The sequence below is a fragment of the Amphibalanus amphitrite genome, unplaced genomic scaffold, assembly GCF_019059575.1.
Source record: "Amphibalanus amphitrite isolate SeventyFive unplaced genomic scaffold, NRLGWU_Aamphi_draft 000476F_arrow, whole genome shotgun sequence".
Lineage (NCBI taxonomy): Eukaryota > Metazoa > Arthropoda > Thecostraca > Balanomorpha > Balanidae > Amphibalanus > Amphibalanus amphitrite.
This window is the reverse complement of record NW_024881970.1, coordinates 338,186-362,098: the sequence shown is the minus strand read 5'-3', so window position 1 is coordinate 362,098 and position 23,913 is coordinate 338,186. Positions and strand designations below refer to the sequence as shown.

Genomic DNA, 23,913 nt, shown 5'->3' with positions numbered 1-23,913 from the left:
TTGACATTCTGAATCCGCCGGCTGGCGGGTGCATAAACCCGGCAGTGTCGGTGGCCGTTGACAGCCAGTGTCATCCCGGACGGAGCATGAGACGACAGCGGCTGGTCGCGAAAGGTCCGCCCCAGTGCCGGTGAAGGGTGGCGTCAAACAGATGGGATGACGGTCGGCTCATATTGAATGGCGAGAGCATGGTGAGATGGAAAGGTTGTAATAGTAGGTGAGACGTTATATTATGCGAATGCATTATTATGATTGAAGTGTAGATGTACGGCTCTCCAGTAAAAGTCTTGTTGGTTTTGCTTTTTCGGACATATCTGGTCCTATATAATGTTTAAATGCATAAGTATCAACCCGGATTATGTGTATGCACATTTACCACGAGACTGTGAAATTTCATCGATGTATGCCAAATACTTTCCGAGATATCCACCAAAAACCTCATTTTCTGCCGTTTGGGGTATTCTGGCCGCAATCTTCCTGGGATCGCCTATGACATCCATGGTGCCATCTAGCGAGAGGGACGCGGAAACACAGAATCATGAATGAATCGAGCGCGTAGTAAACGGTGTATGGAAGAGAGACTCGGCAGAGGCTATCCGGGTGGCCGGCGCGCGGCGCGCCCTTAGGCATCGGCCGACCCTTCGGACCGCGTGGGGTCAGAGGTCGCGCTTGGGAAGTCTCGGCTCTGGGTTTTAGCGCTGTGCAGTCAGGAAGGGAGGGGAGGATAGCGCTAGCCCGACTGACTATGTAGTATCTCGGCTGATTCGTGTGGGGTGGAACGGATCACAGAACGGGATGGTGGCTAGTGGTGGATGATGGGATGGTGGTTAGGTTAGTGCGTACTGCGTAGAACGTAGCTGAACATGCTTTTTTCATGGCAAACAACATGCAGCATAATGTGCGGGATTATGCCAGAACTCATACAAAAAGGAACTAATATTTCGGCCGAGGGAGTAGATGAGTGCCGTGACAAAGCATGACGATGCTGCCAAAATCGGGATGCTTGTTTGCTCCCATTTTTTTTTTTGTTAAGTTTTAACCCTAACATGCAGCGCTTGATCCGAACTTAGAGGTCCCCGACTGACCTTGGACCTTAAAATCGCACCCGTCCGGTGCGCCACCTTTTCTTCAGGGGCGCTCTTCTTGGTTGTATCTGTTCTTACCAATAACTAAAGCAAATCGAATGTATAATGAAAAAGGCATACCTCAAACACAGTTTAATTCACATCCGCTCGTGTGCATGCTTGTTTTTACCTATAGGGGAGAGCGGGGCCAGTTGAAACACGGGGTCAGATGAAACATGGCTTTATTTTCAACAGTATGCAACATATGGCGTTGCCGACACCACTGCGCATCCGCGCTCGACCACTTCCTTTGACAACGGCGTTTGGGCGGCAAACGGACGGTAATGTTGATTTGACACTAGTTTTTGTGTTTTTGAGGGGCGTTTGGGAGAAATCGTTTTTATGAATATTTTGTGATATCTCATATACCTTTGTTTGCTGAAAGAAGAACTCCTGGCTCCGGAATAACACCTTATTTGGCCCTTCATTCAGCATGATGCCGTCCCTCCAGCTCGTTTGACATGTGCTTTACGGCGCGTGCGAGATGGCGGGAGCGGATGGGGTCAACTGAAACGCTTCTCTGAGGGTCAGTTGAAACAGGGCCACAATCCTTTTTAATGACCTCCTTACAAATTATTTATGTTTTTGATGTATTTAGCTTGATACAAATTTTCGGCCACGGGCCTTGATCACATATCAGTTTAAACACAGACACGAAAAAACACACAGACACCAATGCAGTTACAGTTTTGCCAGTTATTTTTTTCAATTTCTGTACAACTTCGCGTGATAAAAAAGCACAATATACCTACAGTTCTAAGGAATATGTTAGATGGGCCCAATAAAAACGATCATAGACAACCTAATAGGTCAAAAATTAACTTTAAATTCGTTTTCGTATTCGATTCATTCATCTACTTTTCAACGTTCACTCATGTACATGCACATAAAACCCGATAACTACATAATGTACCACGATGATACATTTCGATTCAGTTGCGGCTTTAGCTTTCGGATTTGTAGCGACTCACTTATCTTTCGGTGTGGATGGTCGCCGGTTTTTTGAATGATTTCCACCGTTAGAGGAATTACACCCCTTTGAAGTTCTAATTCTCTGTGAGCCGATCTAAAGTGATCACCAATGGGTGTGTCTCGGGTCTTGTTCTTGGCGTTTAAGACATGCTCATTAAAACGTAGCCTAATAGGCCGTTTTGTCTCGCCCACATATGTTACTTCTTCTCCACCTTTCTGGCAGACGCTACATGTGATTCTATACACTACACCTGCGGTTAGGCACTTCCCTTTCAATCCCGACTCACAAGTATTGCAAACTCGCGACCCTGCTGGGCACTTGGGATGGGAGAGGGCAGAACGTGTGAGGCGGCTTTTCAATGTGTTCTTGCTTTGCCAGGCTACTCGCAAGTTTAAATCAGTTTTTCTCACGATGGCATTGACTTTGGCACAGACGGTCTCGTCGATATATGGTAGAGTCAGGTACCCGTCTAGCTGCTGTACTTGCTGCTTTTTGTGGTGCCGGTGCTCTCCATTTGTCGTCGGATGTGTCTCTGCTCGGGTAGCCTCTCGTTGCAGCCTCCGCACCAACTGTTTTCTGTAGCCGTTTTCTTCGAATAGCTGCTGTATCTTCTGGCATGAGCGAGCACGTGCCGCTGTATCTGACGACAGTCTGATGGCGCGTCGAAACTCGGCTCGTATCACTGCCTGCTTGGTCTTCATGGGATGTGATGATGTTTGATGGATGATGATCCCGGAGTGATTTGGCTTTATATATAGCTCTGTTTGGTACTTGGAATTTGAGTTCACAGTGATGAGAGTGTCCAGAAACGGTACGTTTCCAGACTTACTGCTATCTTCCAGAGTGAACTTGATTCTCGGGTGGATGGAGTTGAGGTACTCGAGGAACTTGTTCAGCTCGTCCCGTCCGTGAGTCCAGACTCCAATGGAGTCATCAATATAAGAAGTAACATATGTGGGCGAGACAAAACGGCCTATTAGGCTACGTTTTAATGAGCATGTCTTAAACGCCAAGAACAAGACCCGAGACACACCCATTGGTGATCACTTTAGATCGGCTCACAGAGAATTAGAACTTCAAAGGGGTGTAATTCCTCTAACGGTGGAAATCATTCAAAAAACCGGCGACCATCCACACCGAAAGATAAGTGAGTCGCTACAAATCCGAAAGCTAAAGCCGCAACTGAATCGAAATGTATCATCGTGGTACATTATGTAGTTATCGGGTTTTATGTGCATGTACATGAGTGAACGTTGAAAAGTAGATGAATGAATCGAATACGAAAACGAATTTAAAGTTAATTTTTGACCTATTAGGTTGTCTATGATCGTTTTTATTGGGCCCATCTAACATATTCCTTAGAACTGTAGGTATATTGTGCTTTTTTATCACGCGAAGTTGTACAGAAATTGAAAAAAATAACTGGCAAAACTGTAACTGCATTGGTGTCTGTGTGTTTTTTCGTGTCTGTGTTTAAACTGATATGTGATCAAGGCCCGTGGCCGAAAATTTGTATCAAGCTAAATACATCAAAAACATAAATAATTTGTAAGGAGGTCATTAAAAAGGAATTTATCAATCACCTACATGCCTTACATACAAAGAGCACTACAAGAATTAAAAGGGCCACAATCCGTTTCAATGGACCCCGGTGACCTTTGCAATGGTTATTGTTCAGGGACTGTAAACATTAAAGGAAATAGTCCACCTTTGAAATGAGCTTTTAAACTGAAAACTTAGTTTAATAGAGCTCAATTTTTGACCCCTTTTTCTCCAGCCTTTTGCTTGAAAGCACACTATAGCCTGAGATATTTATCATTTTCCTCATCCGCCCATTTTACCATAGTCTATGAACTTTATGTCACCTATTATGAGGAACTTTGCACTTTTAGCTTTCCAACGACCTATTGAATGTAGCATTTGGAAAAGTAAACCGGACAAAATAACTCCTTAAGAAACTGGCCTTAAAGAGGAAAACATCCCATTGTTAAGGATAGGTGCAATTGACCCCATGGGCTGGTTCAATTGACCCTCGCATCGGGGTCATTTGAAACGGGCGTAGAGCTGTTTTATAAGCATGCGTTTGGCAGCAAAATATTTTTGAAACATAATTTTACATATCTTAAAATAAAGCCAAAAGAGCATATTTTTTCATGGTATTGTGCATTTTTCGATATGACAACTAGATCTCGCTGTGCATGTCAATATATAAAAAGTGGATCAACTGGCCCCGCTCTCCCCTACCTTCTCGCATCATAATATATCACTTCAGTGCTTAACCTTCAACGGAATTTTGGGTTTTCTGCATATACCCCGGCCGAGGGGGGGGGGGCGATTACGACCCCTCTCCGTCTTTTTGCCCCTAATTGAGCTAGCGCCTTGCGGATAAAACTGAGCGCGTGCGTCGTATGAGATGCAGCAACTGGTACCCGAGTTGAATGTCTCATGTCCACCGATAAACTCTGAGGTCAGTATAAGTGCTCCAAGTCGCGGGATCGGTTTTTGGTAAACAACTTCACCTTAAGTGGTTACAGAGCCAAGAGTTTTGCATGCTTGAACGCGTCGAATAGTTTACGCTTTGTTTTTGTTGAGGTCAATTTAAGGTGTTTACCTCAGGTCATGTCAGGGCAGAGCCTCTCAGGTCACGAGGCTGACTCAAGGAGGTCATATCGCTTCTTCGATGCGGTAGGTCCTTACAAGTCCACTGGTGGCTTCCCGACTCGCTAGCTCAATTTGATCGGGACTTTTTGGTGAAATTTCCTGTGACCTTAGTGACGTCATAAATGAAGTCGCCTAACGTTAAGAATGGAAAAGTGAATGCTGGCCACTGGGGCTTGCAAAAAGTGTATAAAATCGCGAAATCATGCGCTTGAGACAGCTTTAGATGGCTCCCGGCGCCAAAATAACAGTTTTCATATTTCCCAATTGATTAATAATCGTGAGGTTGCGTGACCGACCTGACTTCAGGTGACTCTTAAGAAAAATACGAGATAGCTACCTGCTACATACAAGTTGTGAGGCCTCTGGGAGATAGTGATCATATAAGCTTCATTCCCGTTGAAAAGTCCCCTGGCACGAAGGGTGCTGCGACGTCGCGACATTTTGGGGCCTTACAGATGTTCACTTTTGACGCCATTGGTCAACGGCCTGACCTAAACCTTCGCACTTGTAGGAGGGTGTCGAACAGACCTCCTACCCTCAGTTTTTCGCAAATAACTCGCGCAAAAAGCGGCTGATTGCGACGAAACTTTCAGTACCCTCGAGTTAATCAATATAACGCCTACCCTATAATTTGTATGACCCTGACTCAAAAGACCTTTGACTTGTGACCTGTTTTCCGAGACCATGTTTGGCCGGAATCGCGTGTTGGCGTATTTCGAGTAGAGCGCGTTTTATTGTCTTTTTAGCTTTAAGCGATCAAACATGTGAAAGGATGTTGATCCCATGGATTCTAGTGGGTGCCAAGGTCACGTGAAGATCAGTCAGGTCACTGACCTTTGATGACCTTTGTTCACTCTTTCGAGTTCTACATGTTTCTAGGGTAGATTTTGGAGTTGATTTCGCATTTAGAAACCGTTTGAGCATTTAATAAGTAGTTTTGGTTCTTTCGTAACATGTGACCTGACCTGACCTGACCCGACCTGGCCTAAATGCACGAAAACATCATCTGTGATCAAAACTAACTTGAAATTCGTGGTCAGCACCCCGCAAAACCCTATAACAGCTTCACTTTACGAAGCTCTAACAGGTCCCGATTCCCCGACTTTTGAGTTATATTGACCTGTCAACCAATGACCTATGACCTTAAAATTGGGTATCATCGGCCTCCTCTCGTCACGGGAAACACGCTCTTTTTCCGCGAAGCTCTAGCTCGATCAGGGGCTGAACGGCAAAGGGGTCCAACGGACCCTCCCCCCTTTACGATAGACGCTGGCAAAACACCAATATGGGCGAGGGTGAAAGAAAATACAGCTGCTGTCATAAAAATTCACCTTGAATCAAAGGTCAGGCTTGCCAAATTTCAGCTCTCGCAGCTATCAACAAAAATAAACATGTGGAGGCGGCACCCGCCTCCCCCCCCCCCCTCCTCTCGGCCACTGCCAGCGAGGTTTTAGGCGTATCATACACGCTACAAAGTAGAGGTGGCAAAATGTGGACCCGAGGACCCGGTCCAAAGAACCAGTCTGGACCCATATGGGTCCAGACCGGTTCCTGGAAATTTTCTGACGGGTCCAACCGGGTCCTACCATAAACTATACATCTTGCCCACTACACATTATTGCAAAATATGAAGTGAATGAAGTGAATGCTTCTTTGCACACAAGCTCATGAGTATTCCCAGTGGGAAATTGTTATACATGATGCAACTAATGATGTCTACAAGTAATTTGTATTAATTGACTTTTGGGGACCGGGTCCAACTGGTTCCGATTCCAACTAAGACCGGGTCCGACTGGTTCCAGAAATGTCCAGCCGGGTCTGGTTCGAGTCTGGTTCCCAAAATTTTCATCTTTTGCCACCTCTATTACAAAGCATCATATCAAGATGACACACCCCAGCAGCCATGTGCACTGAACAAAAACTTATTACCCTCGCTAGCCTATCGGCACCATAGCACATGGTCGAGACTGTCGTCAGCCGCGGACTCGCACTCGACCAACCCTCTGAGCCCGTTGACTGCGGGTGACCTTGACATGTCAAGCCTGATCGGCGGCCGGCCGCTGTCGTGCGGTCGTTACACGCGAGGGGAGGGAGACACAAAGCTCTACGTTATAGCTGACCTCTGACCTTTCCCTGCGCCCTGGTCACTGACCCCGCTCCATGTAGCTGGGCGGTGGCATGGCGGTGGAAACCGGTTCTAGCCTCTACACATGCCACCATTCTAACCCTCCCCTCCCCACGCTACTACGCGGCGTGGAGTACGCTCGTGCGTAACTGGGCGGAGCAAGGGGTCACGCGATACAGGGGCGGAACTGGTTGCCCTCCCGCTCGCCGAGCGACCAACGACTAATACCCTGGAGAACCGTACAGATGGGTGTTCGTTCGAACAATGGTTATGGCAAGGAAAATAAATAGTGCAATGTAAAACATAAGCATACCTTGTACCATAAATGAATTGGCTCATGAATCAATGTTACTTGCATGCGATTAGAACATCAGGGCGTACTAGGCATGCGTATAAAGGAGCATTTTGCAGGGCGCTAGAATAAGAATTAATGTTTTGTTTTGCTTTTTAGCGCGGAGCCGGTACAGTTATGTATGTAAGTACACCATTTTTATTTAGCCATTTGACACGTAAAAAACTAACCATTTTCGTCTTACAAAAAGCATTGACATAACAGAATGTGTGATAGGTAGGTGTAGGTATCACCCTCTCCACCGGTCCTCAGCGTGACGTTTGCCTTGTCCATCCAGCTCCAGCGTTCTACATTGTAGAACTAGCCCAGAGGAAAATCACAATCCCCCTCGCACACTCTCACACATTCTACAAACACGCCGGTTAGACTGACCTGTGTCGTCGCTGGGGTAGATGTTGAACTCGTCGTCACGCACCCACGAGGCCACGGTCACGTGACTAGTGACGTAGCTGGGCAGGTCACAGGTGAGCAGAGCTGGTCCGCCGGCCGAAGCGAAACTATCCCGCACCAGCAACTCGTATGGACGGCTCAACACTGGTGGAGGGAGCAGGGTGAACCAGGCTTTAGCAGTCTGATAAGTGCTGAGTTGAATTATCATGTGATAAAAAAAATACGATGCCCTGAGTGAAACTACTGTTTTGAGAGAGAGAGAGAGAGAGAGAGAGAGAGAGAGAGAGAGAGAGAGAGAGAGAGAGAGAGAGAGAGAGAGAGAGAGAGAGAGAGAGAGAGAGAGAGAGAGGGGGGAGGGAGGGAGGGATAGAGAGAGAGTGAGTGACTGATCGTTGGCAATAACATTAACCAGCGCATAAATACACGTATTTATGGGGTCATTATTTCTATCGCCACCGTACCAGCCGGGCTGTTTACCACCACTTTAGCAGCCGTAATAGTATTTCAGCGAAGCGGCGTCCACTGGCGGAAAGGCTCTCGGGGATGCCGTGTGCAGCACTGCAGACGCTCCGATCCAGATAAATGGACCTCTTCTTTACCACTCTTCGAAAGGAATGGCCCCGAGGAAATCTTCGCCCGAGCATGCAGAGGCGGTCAAAGTGATCTTAACTATGTTTAGCTTTTCCATTACGGAACTGTCGGAAAACACGGTGCTCGACTTCGGTGTGGCATTGATCCGACTGGCTTCTCTCTCCACTCGTGGCCCTGAGGCAGTTTTTTTCGGTCGCTCTTAATGTGTCGGAGACAGACGCCGTCCCAAATATAAAGCCAGGTGGACTCATATTAACTATTCCCACTATAAATGATGCATATCAAAAGCGGCCAGATGTTGACTTGAACTATATGTAGTATGCAATCTCCTGAAAGAAAATTATTACGTTAACATTCCTAAATTTTCAACAGCGCGAGCTCTCACCTGCCCAGACCCTGACGGGAAGGCTGATGATGGCTCCCGCGCTGTTGGACGCCATGCACCTCAGCTCAGTCCGATGGTAGTCCGGGTTGTACATGTCGCTCGTGAACGAAAAGTACCTGCAATAGACGACGGAAACCATGCCAAGCGAGTTGTGCTCACTTACATGTGTGCCGAATTTTAGTCTTGGTCGAAAATCGATATTGATCCAAACCTAACTTTCTTAGAAAAGAAAAGAGAAAATGGTAGAAAAAATATAAGATATAACGCTTATATTCCACAAGTAATTAGAATGCTTACAAACGCAAAGCCTGTTCATTCAGTCAAATTTTTGGACAGGAAGATTAATTGTGTGGCTTTTTTATTTACGAGAGTATTGCCCAACGTAAAATGAGTCAGCAATTACACAACTTAACCCTATTAGTGGCAGGCTCCTGGCTACCCCTATTAGTGGCAGGGGGGGCTGTTTACGACCCCCCTTGATATCTCGAGATCTAACGGGCCGATTTTCAAAATTCAAACGGCATTCGATTTCGCTCAACGTGATCTACATTTCTAAAAAATAAAATAAAAATTAAAAAATGTCAATAGGGGGGGGGGTAGAGGGGGGTAAAAACGGGCAAATTGCAGATACATTTTAGACTGTTTATCACGGCCAGGTTTCTGAACCAATCTTAACGCAACTTTTGCCGATCGATAGAGAATGAACCAGGAATTCACATGGATCCTAAAAATATGCATTTTCAAAAATCATAGGCGGATACAGATAATTGAGATTGGGGGTACACAAAAAGTATAGTAAATAAGGTTTTTGTTGGTACTGTTTCTAAAAAGGGTGGCAATGGTCTTGTTATGTTACAATTTTCTTATGAGAAAACGACTACAATTGTATTGGTCATGCATAGGCGGTGTCAGGGCACCTATGTTGGGAGGTAAAACATAACCCCCCCCTTTTTGGACGCCTGGATCCGCCTATTATAGCAAAAACGTGTCAAAAGAGGATGCACAATAACTTTGTATATGTTATCACATGATACCTTTCATTCAATGTTCGTAAAACTGGTGTATACAGTTATAATACATCAGCATCGTGATCTTCGCCCCAAATGACTCGCTTCACGAATAGGACCCCCCAATTCCCAGTGCTCTGGAGCCGCCCCTGGTAAAGGTATGAACTTGAAATTTTCAGGAAATGTGCCCAATTTAGTTTAAAGAAAAGTCAGAAAATTTCAGCATCGTAGCTTCAGCGGTTTCGGAGATATTCCCGAAAAACCTGAGGGGTGGATAAAAACAACCCCCCCTGCCACTAATAGGGTTATAATGCCACTAATTTTTTTTATAATTCATCCTTATGCACAAGTCACAACATCCCAGCCCTGAAAATTCCATTCGGAGACGTAAAATACACGTTTGAAACATATTAACACCTTATAAGAAAATTATATGCATTATTAAATTAAGTGCCTCATACAAAAATTATGTAGCAGTTTATGACCCATGGGCGATGAGACCCTGGCATAAGTGCAGTTCAAATATTCCCCCGCGCAAAAGAAGAGCATATTGCTTGCCCGCTATGTTCGAACGCCCCTCCACGCGATAACCATGAGCGGACTGGGCGCACCTGCCTGCGGTGGTAGTCTGTACCGCCGAGCACAAGTGTCACGCGGTACAGTCTACCACCGCAGTTGTTACTGGCCGGCGATCGCCACAGCTATAGCCACTTAGCGAGATGTGGAAAGCATCTCTTTTGTCGTATGAATTGAATTTTCCAGTGATGGTTAAGCACTATTGTCCTACCTACATTCTAATGACTAAAGAAAACTTGCACTGATTGTGCACTTTGCAGATTTATCGTTGGGTGGCTGCATGCATCATAATGATTACTAAATGGAGAGATTCTATCCTGTTTCTTTGATCTCAATGTTGAAACGAGTTGTCTTACGTCACTTTCCTTCATCTCACCAAAGCAACAAAGCTGACAAATGCAAACCCAGGCGCATAACTTATATACTCTTCGTTATAAATACTATAACATGAATGTCTACTGAAACATCATATCCAAGTGAATTCACACTTCACACGCACACACCACAGAGCGCGGGGCAATAACTCGAGCGCTGCTCCTATTTCTCTGCATGAGCGCCAGTTTATGGGAGCGCAGCTCGGGCAGGCAGCAGAGCCGGTGTCCCGAGGGACCCAGGCCTCGTCCTGACCGGCTGCCCCTGCCAGCTGCAGCACGGCGGCCCGGTTCGACTGCAGGCACGCGCCGCCCAGGCAGCCAGCAGTGGCACAACGGCTCCAATGAGCACCTGGCAAAGTTCTGACGCAAACGGGACGTTCCGCATGTATATGACGTCGTACAGCGCGGCAGTTGTTTCGGCAAACCACTTACAGACGAGTTAACTTTGCAGTTTGCAAAACGAAATTTCACAATTTGGCCACCATGATGGGCTTCGTAATTTGATCCAATCACCCGATAGTTTGGGGGCATGTTTGGGAATAAACTTATCTCACTCTTCGGAATAACATTGTAATTCAGTTACGATCATCACCAGGGCGCATCGAGCAGCTACAGCTGCGCCCACGCTGCATTGGTGCTTTCTCAGGCATTATATTTGCTACCAAAGTATCGCTCGTCTATCATATTTGCCCGTAAGTTTAAGTGATACCTAATGGAAGTATATTGCATGCATCAATAAAGATATATCGATTGAAAAGCAGCTGTTAGCAAAAGATATATTGGTATTGGACTCATTATTAGACTCATATTGGATTATATAACTCATCCGACAAAAAGGACATGATCCCCGAGACATGTCACACTGACCTGATTTGCCCCCTGTCCACCAGCCGTATGCCGGGTACAGAGGTCACCGGCCGTCCGTCGGCCGTGACCCAGCTCAGTGCAGGGGTGGGCGACCCGTCGGCGCGACATTCCAGCGCCACGCCCGTCTGTCGGTCGAACACCCCCGCGTCGCGTGCCGGCAGGGCTGTGAAGCTGGGCCCGACACCCTGGTCGGCGCCTCGCTCCGGCTCGGCTGGGGGCACACGGAAGGAGGTCCGGTCAGTGCGTGGCAGGCGGGTGTTAGTCACGGCACACACGGCAACGGCAGGGGTATCTACGAGGACCTGCTGAGTGCCGATGGACGGGTGAATAGGAACTAGATTCATGAAGATTACACAGAGGAAGAATATGTGCCTATTGAGTTGCAACGGCTTTGTGGAGTTCATAATTGGGTACCTACACAGAGACGGGCAGAGCGCGGGCATTTTCAATATGATTCCTGGAACAGTAGTCTCAAAATTTGGAACTAAATCGCATTCTACCTAGGAATGATAGAATTATTTAAATTTGCCTCGTGCAAGGCCACCTGACGCTCAAAGAGAACGACACAAGTTCAAGATGTCTCCATTTCTGCGCGTGATATTTAAAGGTACGGTTGAGGAGATGAGATATCGTATTGATATTTTTGGTTCAGACAATGCCCTGTTTTGAAGCTAACTTAGCCGCATTGCTTGGCTTTGGGTTTAGAAACTGAAATTAGCATGTGCTATAGGAAAAATGCTTCATAAAAAGAAGGCTGTTTTTATGCAATTTGATTTACGCAACGTTACACTTAAAACTAGGGACAAATAAAATATAGTCAATAGTCATATAGAAAAGCTTTCTGGAAATACTGTTTGCATCACAGACACCATAGTTATTTACGTAGGCCTTCAACCTGCTTTAGTATCGTCATAACATCATAGTCTGGTGGCTCGTATCAGAAACTTGGTAAAAATATTGCAGAACTCAAAGCTGGTCTTCTGAAGACCCGTTCGAAGCTTTCAGATATGTCTCGGAAGCTGAAATAATGCTTCCAACTTCCGCCCCAGTTTATGATACACTCACTGGCGTCGGTTGACTACAAACAACATCAACCTTCAGGCAACAGCGACGATCCAGTCCGTGTGCCCTTAGCCTGAAAGTCGAAAGAGAGTTTTCCGCATCCGCGATCCCATATTCTAACCCAGCAAACAGTATTGGTTAGGTACAATATCCAATCTAGCCAAACTTTGATGCCTGATCTCACTGCATGAGTGCCCCGTTTCCTCTTCCGTCTGGACGAGGACACGGTACAAGAACAATCCGTTCACTCCTAGTTCTACCGCGATCAGTGCATTGGATGTAAATCGGCATTGATCATTGGTCAGCCAGTCTTCTGAAGCATGGCTTGAGTTTTACATAATTGCTAACAAGCCTTTATCATCAAAATCATAGCTAAATAATGGTCTTTCATGTGTTCTGTCCTACACGCATATTCTATTCCTCGCAACCGCTTTTCGGTTGTCGATGGAAGTCTAATGTATATGCTATTATCACTTGCACGGGCACAACAGCGCGATACTGTTACTTTAGCCTATAGGTATCGCCTTCACCGCACACAAACTCTGGGTCATGGATGAGAAAACATTTCAGGAATACAGAAAGGTTCAAACACTTTTATTTTTAGATAGGTATGTAATATGTATGATCATTTATGAAGATTAATTATCGAAATCATAATTTTTTAAGGAAAATGTAGAATTTAAGTCTCACGACACATTGAACGAAAAGAGCTATGACCGAGATAAAAGTGATTTCAATGAACAGAAATGGGTTAATTGACCTTAAATGGACAAACTTTCATTTCTCGAACTCTGTTGATGAGGTTGACGCTGAAAGTTTTCCCTGCGATTATTAGTCGGAACAGCGTCAAAACTTCCGAAATCTTTTCTGCTTCTTTCATCTCCTCACTCCTCCCTAGAGTCTTCTCCTCTCCTTTTCCCTTTACATTCTTCAGTCCATTTAAATTAATTCAAACGACTTTATTCCAGCAGCAAACGCAAGTTAACGCGGAATAAAGTTCGGTTAAAGCCAATCGATGCTGAGAAAGCAACAGACGACGGTTATCCTAAAGCATTACGTAAAATAATTTGTTCAGCATTGCCGAGCATTTCATACCGTGGAAAAGCCATTATCTGCAGTTACGTTCCTCAATCATTCGTAGCGTGCAAGGCAATGGCCGTGCATTTTCGTGTAATTGGTCGTCCTTGCTGCCGGCTTCAATGCCGTGCTGCTGAAGGTTGAAGTGTGCCTTTGACCGTCGACTGGTGCGCAGTAGTGCAATAACGTTTGGTGAAGGTGCACGACGGCGAACGCAGCCCCAAGTATTGAACCGACTCGGACGGTCAATGGGCAGACACTGACCACGGCGGCTTGGCTCATTGGTAAATTCTGGTGAGGACAGATACGTACTACATAGCTAGTTAGGACTATATTTTCATTACCACGCATAAGCGATGTTGCAATATTTAATGCTAGGATGTTATTGGCTATAAATAACGGCAACTTAAGCTGCTTTAAAATCATCGAGGAGAGGCAGGCAGGTCTGCTGACTACATGGAGCTGCCAAACATTTCGCTACCGACCTGCGCCGTCTGAGGACCCCTTTATGCCGTACTTATCTTACGAGGGCCGGATCCGTGACCCCATTTAGCTCATGGTTTTGTCGAAACCCAGCAGTCACTGTCAGCCGTGACTGTGACCGAGTCCGGGGCAGAAGGTCGGGACCAGCTGCTCCCATCAGCGGCCCAGATGTCGTCAGTCTGTCTGTCTGTCTGTCTGTCTGTCTGTCTGTCTGTCTGTCTGTCTGTCTGTCTGTCTGTCTGTCTGTCTGTCTGTCTGTCTGTCTGTCTGTCTGTCTGTCTGTCTGTCAGTGTGTCTGTCTGTCTGTCTGTCTCAGCCGGCGGGCCACCAGCCAGCCCAAATGGATAGCCGGCGAATCTCGGCCAGCCTATTTGGTTAATAGGATATTCCACTGTGCGCGCCACGCTAATGGCCGTGCTGCCGCCTGGCTGGCATCATCTGACGGTAGGCAGAAGGCGAGTGGCCATCTCCACAGACTCCATCAGAGTTAGACGCCCTGTCCGGGACGAACATGCCTGTCCGGTGACGAGCGTGTCCCGACTTCTCTGTCCGGTGACGCATGACGACCCTGTTCGTGCGGTGACGCGTGACGATCCTTTCCAGTGACGACCCTGTCCGGAAACGAACCCTTCCAGTGAAGACCTGACGCACCCCATATGGGGCCGCGGTGACCAGCTCGGCGATCCGCCACGAATCAGAAACAGAGCAGTTGCAACCAGATTAGTCATTTGGGGTGCTGTGGTAACCCAATACAAATTAGGAAAAGAATTGAGGCAGCCAGATAACGCGCTTCACATTAGAGATCGAGTTACCGTGAACCGGTGACATTGCGATCTGCTACATATCAGGCACATATTATGTGACCCGGCGATCAGACACATCAGACACAGATTTTCTGACCCAGTGATCCAGGAAACACCAGACACAGATTCTGTGACCCGGCGACCCGTCATATGTTGCAGAGAAGGAGCAGCGGCAACTCGGTGACCTGTCGCATCTCTGAGATCGATTGGTGACTTCCGAACCGCGGGGCACCCATCACACATCAGAGACAAAGTTTAGAGAACTCACCACTGCAGCCCGCTCATAGGCGGAGCCGATCTGACGCCGTCAAGATGCAGACCCCCCCCCCCCCCTCAGCGCACGTGACTGCTCCCTCTCAGCGGGAGGAAGGGAGGGAGGGGAGGAAAGGGGACACCGGCCGCGTGCCGCGGCGGGAGCCTGACGACCACCCGGGGAGGAGACAGCCCCTCACTGCGCTGCAGGACCTCACCCAGTGAGCAACACAAGGGGACTGTGTCACTGCCTACGACCACTATTGCAGCTAGTGAATAAGTGGTTTTATCCGTCTGTCCTTTGGCTGCTCAATGCTCATCGACATTTTGTCTGAAATGTTTCCATTGCTGATATGCGATCTGTGTTCAGAAGTTGAAATGAATTGATGACGCTCAATCATATGGATATGGTCAGAAAAACGCGTCCCTGAAATCAACAAATGAATATTTCTGAGAAAACGCTGCGATTAATGACAGGTGTTATCTTCCACCTTCGTTGACAAGTGAAACTATGACACATTTTGTCCAGACATGACCCTAAGTTGAGAACGATCCCTTACTAAGGTCTTTTGAATACCACAATTCGCAAACGATAGTTTAGGACAACATTAAGCGTTAAAACTTAAAAGCACTACCCTTCCTTTCCTTTACGAAGCGGCCAGCCGGGCCGTAGCCAGGCAACAGGGAGCCAGCCAGGCATTATTGTCCTATATACGAGCCATTGACAAGGACGCATACCGAGCCACCTAGCCGGGCTGAATAGATCAACATAACCCCGCACTTCCGCATCGTGTGAGTGAGCAGTTACATGCCGTCAGCGAGGTAACGGGTGCCACTCAGGGAAGGGAGGGGGAGTGGAGTATGAGAGTTGCAGTGAAGAACGGCTTTACAGAACGGCGCGGATGCCGGGGTCGCCGGAGACGGCAGAAGCGGCGGATAGCATAACCGGCTTACGGGTCGACCGGGCGCGGGCCGTCTCGGTCGGGCACGGCCCCGGCCGGGCGATCATCCCCGGTGTCACTGGAGCCGTGATCTCCGCCACCCCCCTCCAATGGCTGTGCTGATGGCCGAGCGGTGTCGGCCGGAGTCGGACGCTCTACGCGGCGGGTGACTTTCCACGCTGAACGACCCCATCATCATGACCTGCATCGTCGCAGCCGCATAAAGTCCTTGATGGTGGGCCATCTGGCGTCAGGAACGGTGTTAGCAAGGACCGTTCCCGAGGATGGTGGAGACATTGCAGGACCGGCCAACTATATGTCCCGGATGGACCAAAATGGACTCGATTTCAAAATATAGCTTTTGGAGAAGCACAGCTTATGCGCACCATCACAAGGGCATTTGTGACAGCTGTTTGAGAGTTCTGACAATTCGAAGGAGACGCCTCTGCCAGGATGGCATTCGAGTGAGCGCTTCAGCACATACTTCATGCCCGGAATACCTAAACAGCACACAGTACCGACAGCGCCCAGCTGAATCTCCCTTCAGGTTACGTAATTCACAGACCCTGTGCACACAGTGTGCTAACACACCACTCCACGGCAATGAAAGGGCTGCTGAAGACGTCTGTTTACCTGATCTGTAGACGTCTGTTTACTGCAGCTCGAAACAGTTACGAACTCGAGAGCAGTGAAGCACGAGCTGTCTAGACTCGAGCCTTCGCCATATCTCACTGAATGATAGTAATCTTAATTAAATCAAAGCAGACGTAACGTACAAACAATAACAGACACGGACGCACTTGTAATTGGCATCAGCATCAATGCCCAAGCAGATTTATGCAATGGGAAAATCGGCGTTCTTGCGCTTGCCTAAAATGCTTATACATGACCTACTGCTGTCACGTCAAGTTGCCGGTTGTTTAGTCATTTAGTCCTTGTCTTGCAGTTGTTTATTCTTCCGGCCGCACGGGGCGCTGTGCTCCCCAAATATTGCCAGTTGAGCCCATTGTGGCAATTGTCCCCAATGAACAGCGCACAGACAGCGGTCTGCCGTGGGGTTGGGGCTCAACGCTCGCCCAGCACAGCGGCTACAGTTGTTTATGAACGTGCTTGCACTGGAAATGAATGAGATAGGCAGCGCTGGCCATTCGAAACAAATTAAATTCTGCTATAGTGCTATAAATATCGGTTAGTTTTGCCCTGGTAGGTATGTATGTACATACATGTAGCACGGTCCTCACACACAACAGAACAGCCGCTACTTTACCAATGGAGCCTTAGAGCCGGTCGGGATCCCTGCATGCACGGTCCTCAAACAGTTCAACAACACAGCCATTGCTCGGTGCCCTTGGAACGGACGTGAGGCTGACACTTCAGGCTTTGTGGTGCCCTTCCGAGTGCTGGCTACCAAATACTGCAATGTAAACGAATAAAGATGCAAGTGTTTGCTGATGCGCTTCCGCAAAGTGGAAGACGATGTAGCGCTGCGGCTATTATTTGATATCGTATTTAGCGTAATGCAGATGGATCCCGCTTACCTCTTCTAGTTGTTGATAGAGTTCGATAAATGTTTGAGCTGGTATATCATCTGCATTTCAAAGAGCAGCACGTGTTTCAGAAGCTAAATCACGACGCGATGAAAAGATAGGACAAGCAGCAGGGCCCTGTCTATCGTTAGCAAGATATAATCGTATACCGAACTGAAGAAAACAAAACTGCGCAATCTAATCAAAACACGTGTCTCGCTTGTGTTAGCAAAGAGCGCACTCCGGGACACGCAGTTGTCACTGACATACTAAGGTCGGGACATCTGAGCGGTTTTCTCACGGTCTCTCGCCCCGCCCGCCCGCTGCAGTGGTCGGGGACACCGCCCACTGACGACTCTCTGGGATCGATCCTGTGGCCAACAGCAATTAGCGGTCCAACGAGTGTGCCGTCACGACCCTCCGTGGACTCTTCATGGAATGCATCGTCACGGTTCGCTGTGGGGCTGCAGCGTCACGGCTCTTTACCAAACAAAGTCCGCGACCGTCCGTCGGAGGAATCGTGTATGCCGTGGGCACTGGGCAGCGTCACGGTCCATTTTGGACAAAGTCGCAATCCGTCTTGGCCAGCGACACTGCGTCAAGTTCCGCTCAAAAGTCGAAAGGATAAGGGATATTAGCATCTGGTGACATGACACAGGCGTCGCTTCGTTCTTCATAAAACGACATCATATTAGTCGTGAAATGACAGGAGAGCGGAGAGAGCGGAGAGAGAGAGAGATAGATAGAGAGAGAGAGAGAGAGAGAGAGAGAGAGAGAAAGAGAGAGAGAGAGAAAGAGAGAGAGATAGAGAGAGAGCGCGCAGAGAGAGCCAGAGAGAAAGGGAGAGAGAGAGACAGAGAGAGACAGAGACAGAGAGAGACAGAGACAGAGAGAGAGTGAGAGAGAGGGAGGGAGACAGAGAGAGAAAGAGAGAAAGAGAGAAGGAGAGAGAGAGGGAGAGAGAGAGCACCTAAGATGAATTGATAATGTCTTCAACAGAAATATGAGCCTGTAGGAGCTAGCAGGAGCTATATTTTGCTTCCTTATCGACGCAGCCTCGTGTGACCACACTGTCGGTAATGGCATTTCCCGACTGACGAAAACAATTATCGGTCGCTAACCGCTGGAACTATCGGTCGGTCGATCAGGGCTGACCGGGGCAGGCTATGTCACCGTCTGTCTCTTGGACACACCCCCGGGCCATAGCAGGCCGCCCTCGGAACGAATGCAGTCCGACGGGGGTGATGGGAGGCTGGACAGGGGACAGAGGACATTTGGACAATTAGACAAAGGGCCGATCATGTGATGTAGATCAAGGAACAGAAAATAGTTGAACATAAAGGACTACTGTTTGGTAACCCAAGACCAGAAACAGCCATCCCGAATTTCTAAGAAAAACGTTTAGGCAATGCCTACCTGTCATCTAGTTATGCGTGATATCTCATCGATTACATAGCCGATTTCTATGACGGCGAAGTGTGATGTACTTCAAACAATTGTATAAAGTCTAACTGGATAAATTTTCGGCAGCGTATCGACCCTATGAATCTTTTATACCTGTCCGAAAAGTTGTGGGATCGCTCGTGTCGTCTAAAACAGCGCAACAGGGCGATTGTATGGTGTTGGTGTTTGGTTAGGGCCTGATTGAGTTGTTAGCTTGTAGAACTGCAGAGATCAGTAAAAACGCATGACCGGGAAAAGACTGATTTGGAAGAGGCTACATATATGCTCTCTGTCTCTCAGCCACAAACAACTGAATCTTGTTTAGTACGGGAACGTGTGAAATCCTAACGTGTCGTGAAACCCCGAAATTTACATGTCCGCTAAAGAAATTTGGTCTGTCGTGTAATTGGCTGATCTCAATTTCGTCCTTGTTTGGCTAGCCCAATTTGCAGAGGAAGCATAACCGTCACAAAGGGATTACTTCGGATAACTTCTGAAATACCTCAGTGATATAGATTGAGAGGATGCCGAACTTCCCTGAAGATGTATTAGCATGGTAATAACCATGCCTGGCTCGCTGCGTTGGACAGCCGTCTCAACCGAAGCAGTTCGCAGGAAGAGCGAGTCTCCTGGGAACCCAAAATTATTCAGCTTTCTGCAGAGTCCACAGTACTCATGGCTAGGAAATTCAAATGTTATGAATATCAGTTGCAGTGTGAATATTTCTTTAGTCACGATAATGCAACTCATCTCTTTTAATGCACGCATGAATTGGTAATTCCTAAATAGTGTGTGACATACACAATGTAACTTTTGTTGCCGGCTGCTGTACTTTGTAGATCGATATACTTTTAGGTTTAATAAACTGCCCCTGGGAACTCGTTATGGCACAAAGGTTAGATTTGGCAGGTTGAATAGACTCCAACAATAAAAGCGTGGCGTGAAGCTCAAATGAAATAAAATGTTATGAAAACACAACAGCAAAGTAATCAACAGCAGGCGAGTTTATTGTAAGCCATTCGTTCAGCTTCTATTCAGAAAGAGCAGTATTTATTTTACGTTAGTGGAGACCGTAAACTGGCAGTTGACGAGCATGTCATTTGTTATATGAAAAATGGTAGACAAAATCTAAGTATTAGAGCTAAAGTTACTAAACCTGAGCGAATAATGATACCTGCGTGTTCAAGTGGTTAAACGTGGCAACCCAGATGCCGTGAACCTCACCTCTTTCCCATCTATGTGATAAAGATACAGACATACGAGTACAGCCGCAACAGATTGTAATTATTCGTTACTATTTTTCATCCATTAAATTTTCGATAAATCAAAATATTCAAACTAAAAAACGTGTCGCAAAGCAAATTCTCAAACCGCAATGATCCATCGGATCAGCACTCACCTGATTCAGCAGAGGGCGTCAGCAGCAGGACCACCACCAGCAGCACCGCCAGCCGCGGCGTCCGCCGAGTCGCCGGACCGGCGTCCATCCCCCACCACTGACCCGACCCCGCCGGCGGTGTCCGGTGACTGCCCGGCCGGCGGCCGCGCTACTCGGTCGCGGCGCGCATCCCTCCCCCGTCGGCTCCGACACTCGACTGCCGACCGACGCCGACGGCGGCGGCGCGCCCGGACCTCCGCGACGACCGCCGACGGCCGCGATCGAGCCCCGCCGCCCCTCCGCGGACAATGCGGCTGTCATCGCCAACCGGCGTCACTTTTGCACGGGGCCGCCCGCGTGCAGCGGCCGGCGCTTCAATCGTGCTCAAGTGGGACGGCTTTTTATGGGAGTAATTGCTCGAGTTGGGCAGCAGCGGGCGGCGCACGGCAGGTAGTTCCGTCAATTCAGTTTCGCCGCCTCACCTACGAATGTGTTCGGTGAGGTGCTTCAGAGCAATTCAATATTTACGGGTCGAAATGGCCAATAAATAGGCTGTCGAGGCCACTTCAGCGCCCATCAGACAAGTGGCTTGCGTCGGCCCGGCCGCAGTTCTTTTGCTAGTGGTTTGGTTTCAGACCTAAGAATGCGCAGCACAAGAAAAGGCACAATGCACGAAGCATGTAGCAGCGAGCGTACGATTAATCATGTCAGTCGAATGGTGGTGGCTGCCAATCCGGCCCAATTCATTTAAAGTATTTTGTATCATACATACCGATCGATGCAATTTTGCCCATCCACTATTTTCACATTACCTATTGGACACCTCGTTCGCGCTAGGTACAATTCAAATAACAATGCTCACTTGGACTGAAAAGAGGCATGATATGCAGCGATCAAGCTCCGCGTCTTTTTATTTTCTTTTAGAACTGCAACTGTGTTCACTGTGTATGAAGATAATGCGGAACTTTGATAACAGCTGACATTCATCATATGGCTTATGCAACAGTAGGTACCTACTCTCTCCCTCTCTCTCTCTCTCTCTCTCTCTCTCTCTCTCTCTCTCTCTTTCTCTCTCTCTCTCTCTTTCTCTCTCTCTCTCTCTCTCTCTCTCTCTCTCTCTCTCTCTCTCTCTCTCTCTCTCTCTCTCTCTCTCTCTCTCTCTCTCTCTCTCTCTCTCTCTCTCTCTCTCTCTCCTCTCTCTTACTCCAAGGAATAGTGTACGCAATGGGGCTAACAATGCATACAATAATCCGCGTAAGGGAAAATGCGTCTGAACCAACACAAGCTACAAGGCCAGTTGAATAACAGGAAAGTCATTTCGGTAGTCCTCATTCTCAATTTCGCTCTGTTGGTTTATTTTTCAAGCAGCATGTCTCTGTGTACTTACTACTTGTGTAGGCCTTTAGCACGCAAGTGTTGTCACCTAGAGCTGCTGAAATATCGTTTTATGATAGGCCAATGGCATGCTGCAGGTCGACTGTAAGTAATACCTTTGTCGCGGTAATCGCTTTCTAGCTCAATTCCTGTTGTGTGCAAAATATTTGCCCGTTCTGCATTTACGCCAACATTGCCGTGTTGGGTTCATTAACCCGCGCCCCGTTGGGCTCTGCCGAGCAACGCGCCCCGTTGGGGGGAGCCATTTTGGCCCCCCCCCCTAAGATCTCGAGAACCACGCAACCTAGCGACAAGCGGCAAACGGTGTTGGATAGCCCTATCAGGGAACTACCTTGTGACCCAATTTTATTGACCTAGGTCAAACCGATGACGTCACAGGTCAGGTCAAAGGTCCAATTTTCACCGTTTACAGGCATTTCAAGAAATGCGTTGTAAAATCGAGTAAAATGCATTTCATTGAAAATCATCGATGGGGAAATGTTCTTCAAACACATATTTTGCTATTTGAGGTCACTGATACCAGGTCAGGTCACAGAGGTCAGGTCACTTGGGGGTCACAATATGAAAGTGTCGTGTGATACATGTTTTATGGTCCATTTTACATGACAAATGCAATTATGTGGGTCAGGCTGCCTCTGGGGCCACCTTAGGTCACGTTTTGGTCAAGGTCAGGTCAAGGTCAGGTCAAGGTCAGGTCAAATTAGGTCAAATTTCAAAGTTGATATTTTTGCATAAAATGGGTATCGAATCGATGCAGCTCGTCACGGGGAGTTCAATGGTGGTCTTTGTTTTACGGTACGTGGTCTAGAATCGCTAAAAATTGAGTTCAAAAATTTGACGTCATCATTTTTGAACAGTTTTTTCGCTATAACTTGGCCAAAAAACGAGATATCGATCTGAAATTTGGTATGTATATAGAAGAGCACAAGGACTATCACATATATTCCGGTTTTTCGAAATTCGGAAAATTGTTTGATTTTTTTTAGTTTTTCTAAAAAATTCAATTTTTTGAATTTTTGAGGGTCAAAAACACAAAATTTTGAAAATCCGAGATAGCAGTTTTGTAGCGCCACTTTTTGTCTACCAGACCATATAAAGAACTTTGAAATTGCTTGATAACTGTAGATTTGGTGAGCGTTTCAAGATTGCATGTTTTTTGCTCATTTTTGCTCGAACATGACCTCAGTTTGACCTCAATAACTCCTGACCTAAGGTGACCTAAGACTTGAAATTTGGTGTGAAGGTGTCAAATTGATGCCCGGGAAGGTACTGAAAATTTGGCGGCGCTGCGCGCCGCCGTTTTCTTGCTATTCAGGAAAAACCACAGGGGGGGCCAAAATGCCCCCCCCCCCAACGGGGCGAGGGTTAAGACTGATCCTACAGCAAGTGTTGCCTTCTCAAGTCATGGTAATTGATGTGTTTTATACCTTCGGATTTGTGACTGCACTTTTCTACAGCTTCGTCCATGAAACTTGTTCTGGCTGAACTAATGATCATTGATCCCACCACATTAATGTGAAGTAATAACCTTTTCAGTTGATAGCACTTTATATCATGAATAAACAGAATGTTTATAGATAATTTCGAAGTGCATTCAGAACATTCCAAGACAGAGTGATGTGATTCCGTCCCAGGAGTGCACGTTGGACGACAGTCAGTCCTACCAGGACATAAGTCTTTTGATTGGACAGGAAATTATGTCGACTGTCAAACGTTCTTCCCTCCCACCGAACGCAGAAAAAAGACTTCGTTGGACGTCTAGAGCCGCTGATATGCGCCAATCTGCGGACTGAATTAATGTGCTCGCCCCGCCTAGCCCACTCTAAAAATCGTGTCTCATAATGAACCACCAGCCAGCAGAATTCAAATCGAGCCGCTGAAATGAGTCTCTGCGGTGGCGGCGGGGCGGCGGGGTGGCGGCGGTCGCTCGCGCCTGCGCACCCTCTCTGACTTCACCTCCCGCAGGCCGCAATCGTTCCCAACTGCGAATATTTATCGGAGTTTTACGGCCGTTTTATGCAGATCGGGCGGCCGTCGTTCACAGCGGCTTCCGCGGCTCCAGATCGGAGTGCTGCCGGCGCCGATCGGGACGGCGGCGTCAGACGTTGATGACGCGTGTCGATGCCGG

The 23,913-nt window shown here is 47.4% G+C and overlaps 1 protein-coding gene across 1 annotated transcript in view; it reads right to left on the bottom strand.

The window, feature by feature from the left end:
- Positions 1–20,599, bottom strand: part of LOC122392250 (Down syndrome cell adhesion molecule-like protein Dscam2) — a 118,303-nt gene extending 97,704 nt beyond the window's left edge. The window contains exons 1-4 of the mRNA XM_043386918.1: positions 20,412–20,599; positions 11,426–11,636; positions 8,602–8,717; positions 7,608–7,769 (exon numbers count right to left, since the gene is read on the bottom strand). Coding sequence (XP_043242853.1) covers positions 7,608–7,769; positions 8,602–8,717; positions 11,426–11,636; positions 20,412–20,499 — 577 coding nt within the window. The 5' untranslated portion in view covers positions 20,500–20,599. The remainder of the gene's footprint in view (positions 1–7,607; positions 7,770–8,601; positions 8,718–11,425; positions 11,637–20,411) is intronic.
- Positions 20,600–23,913: the final 3,314 nt, after the last annotated feature.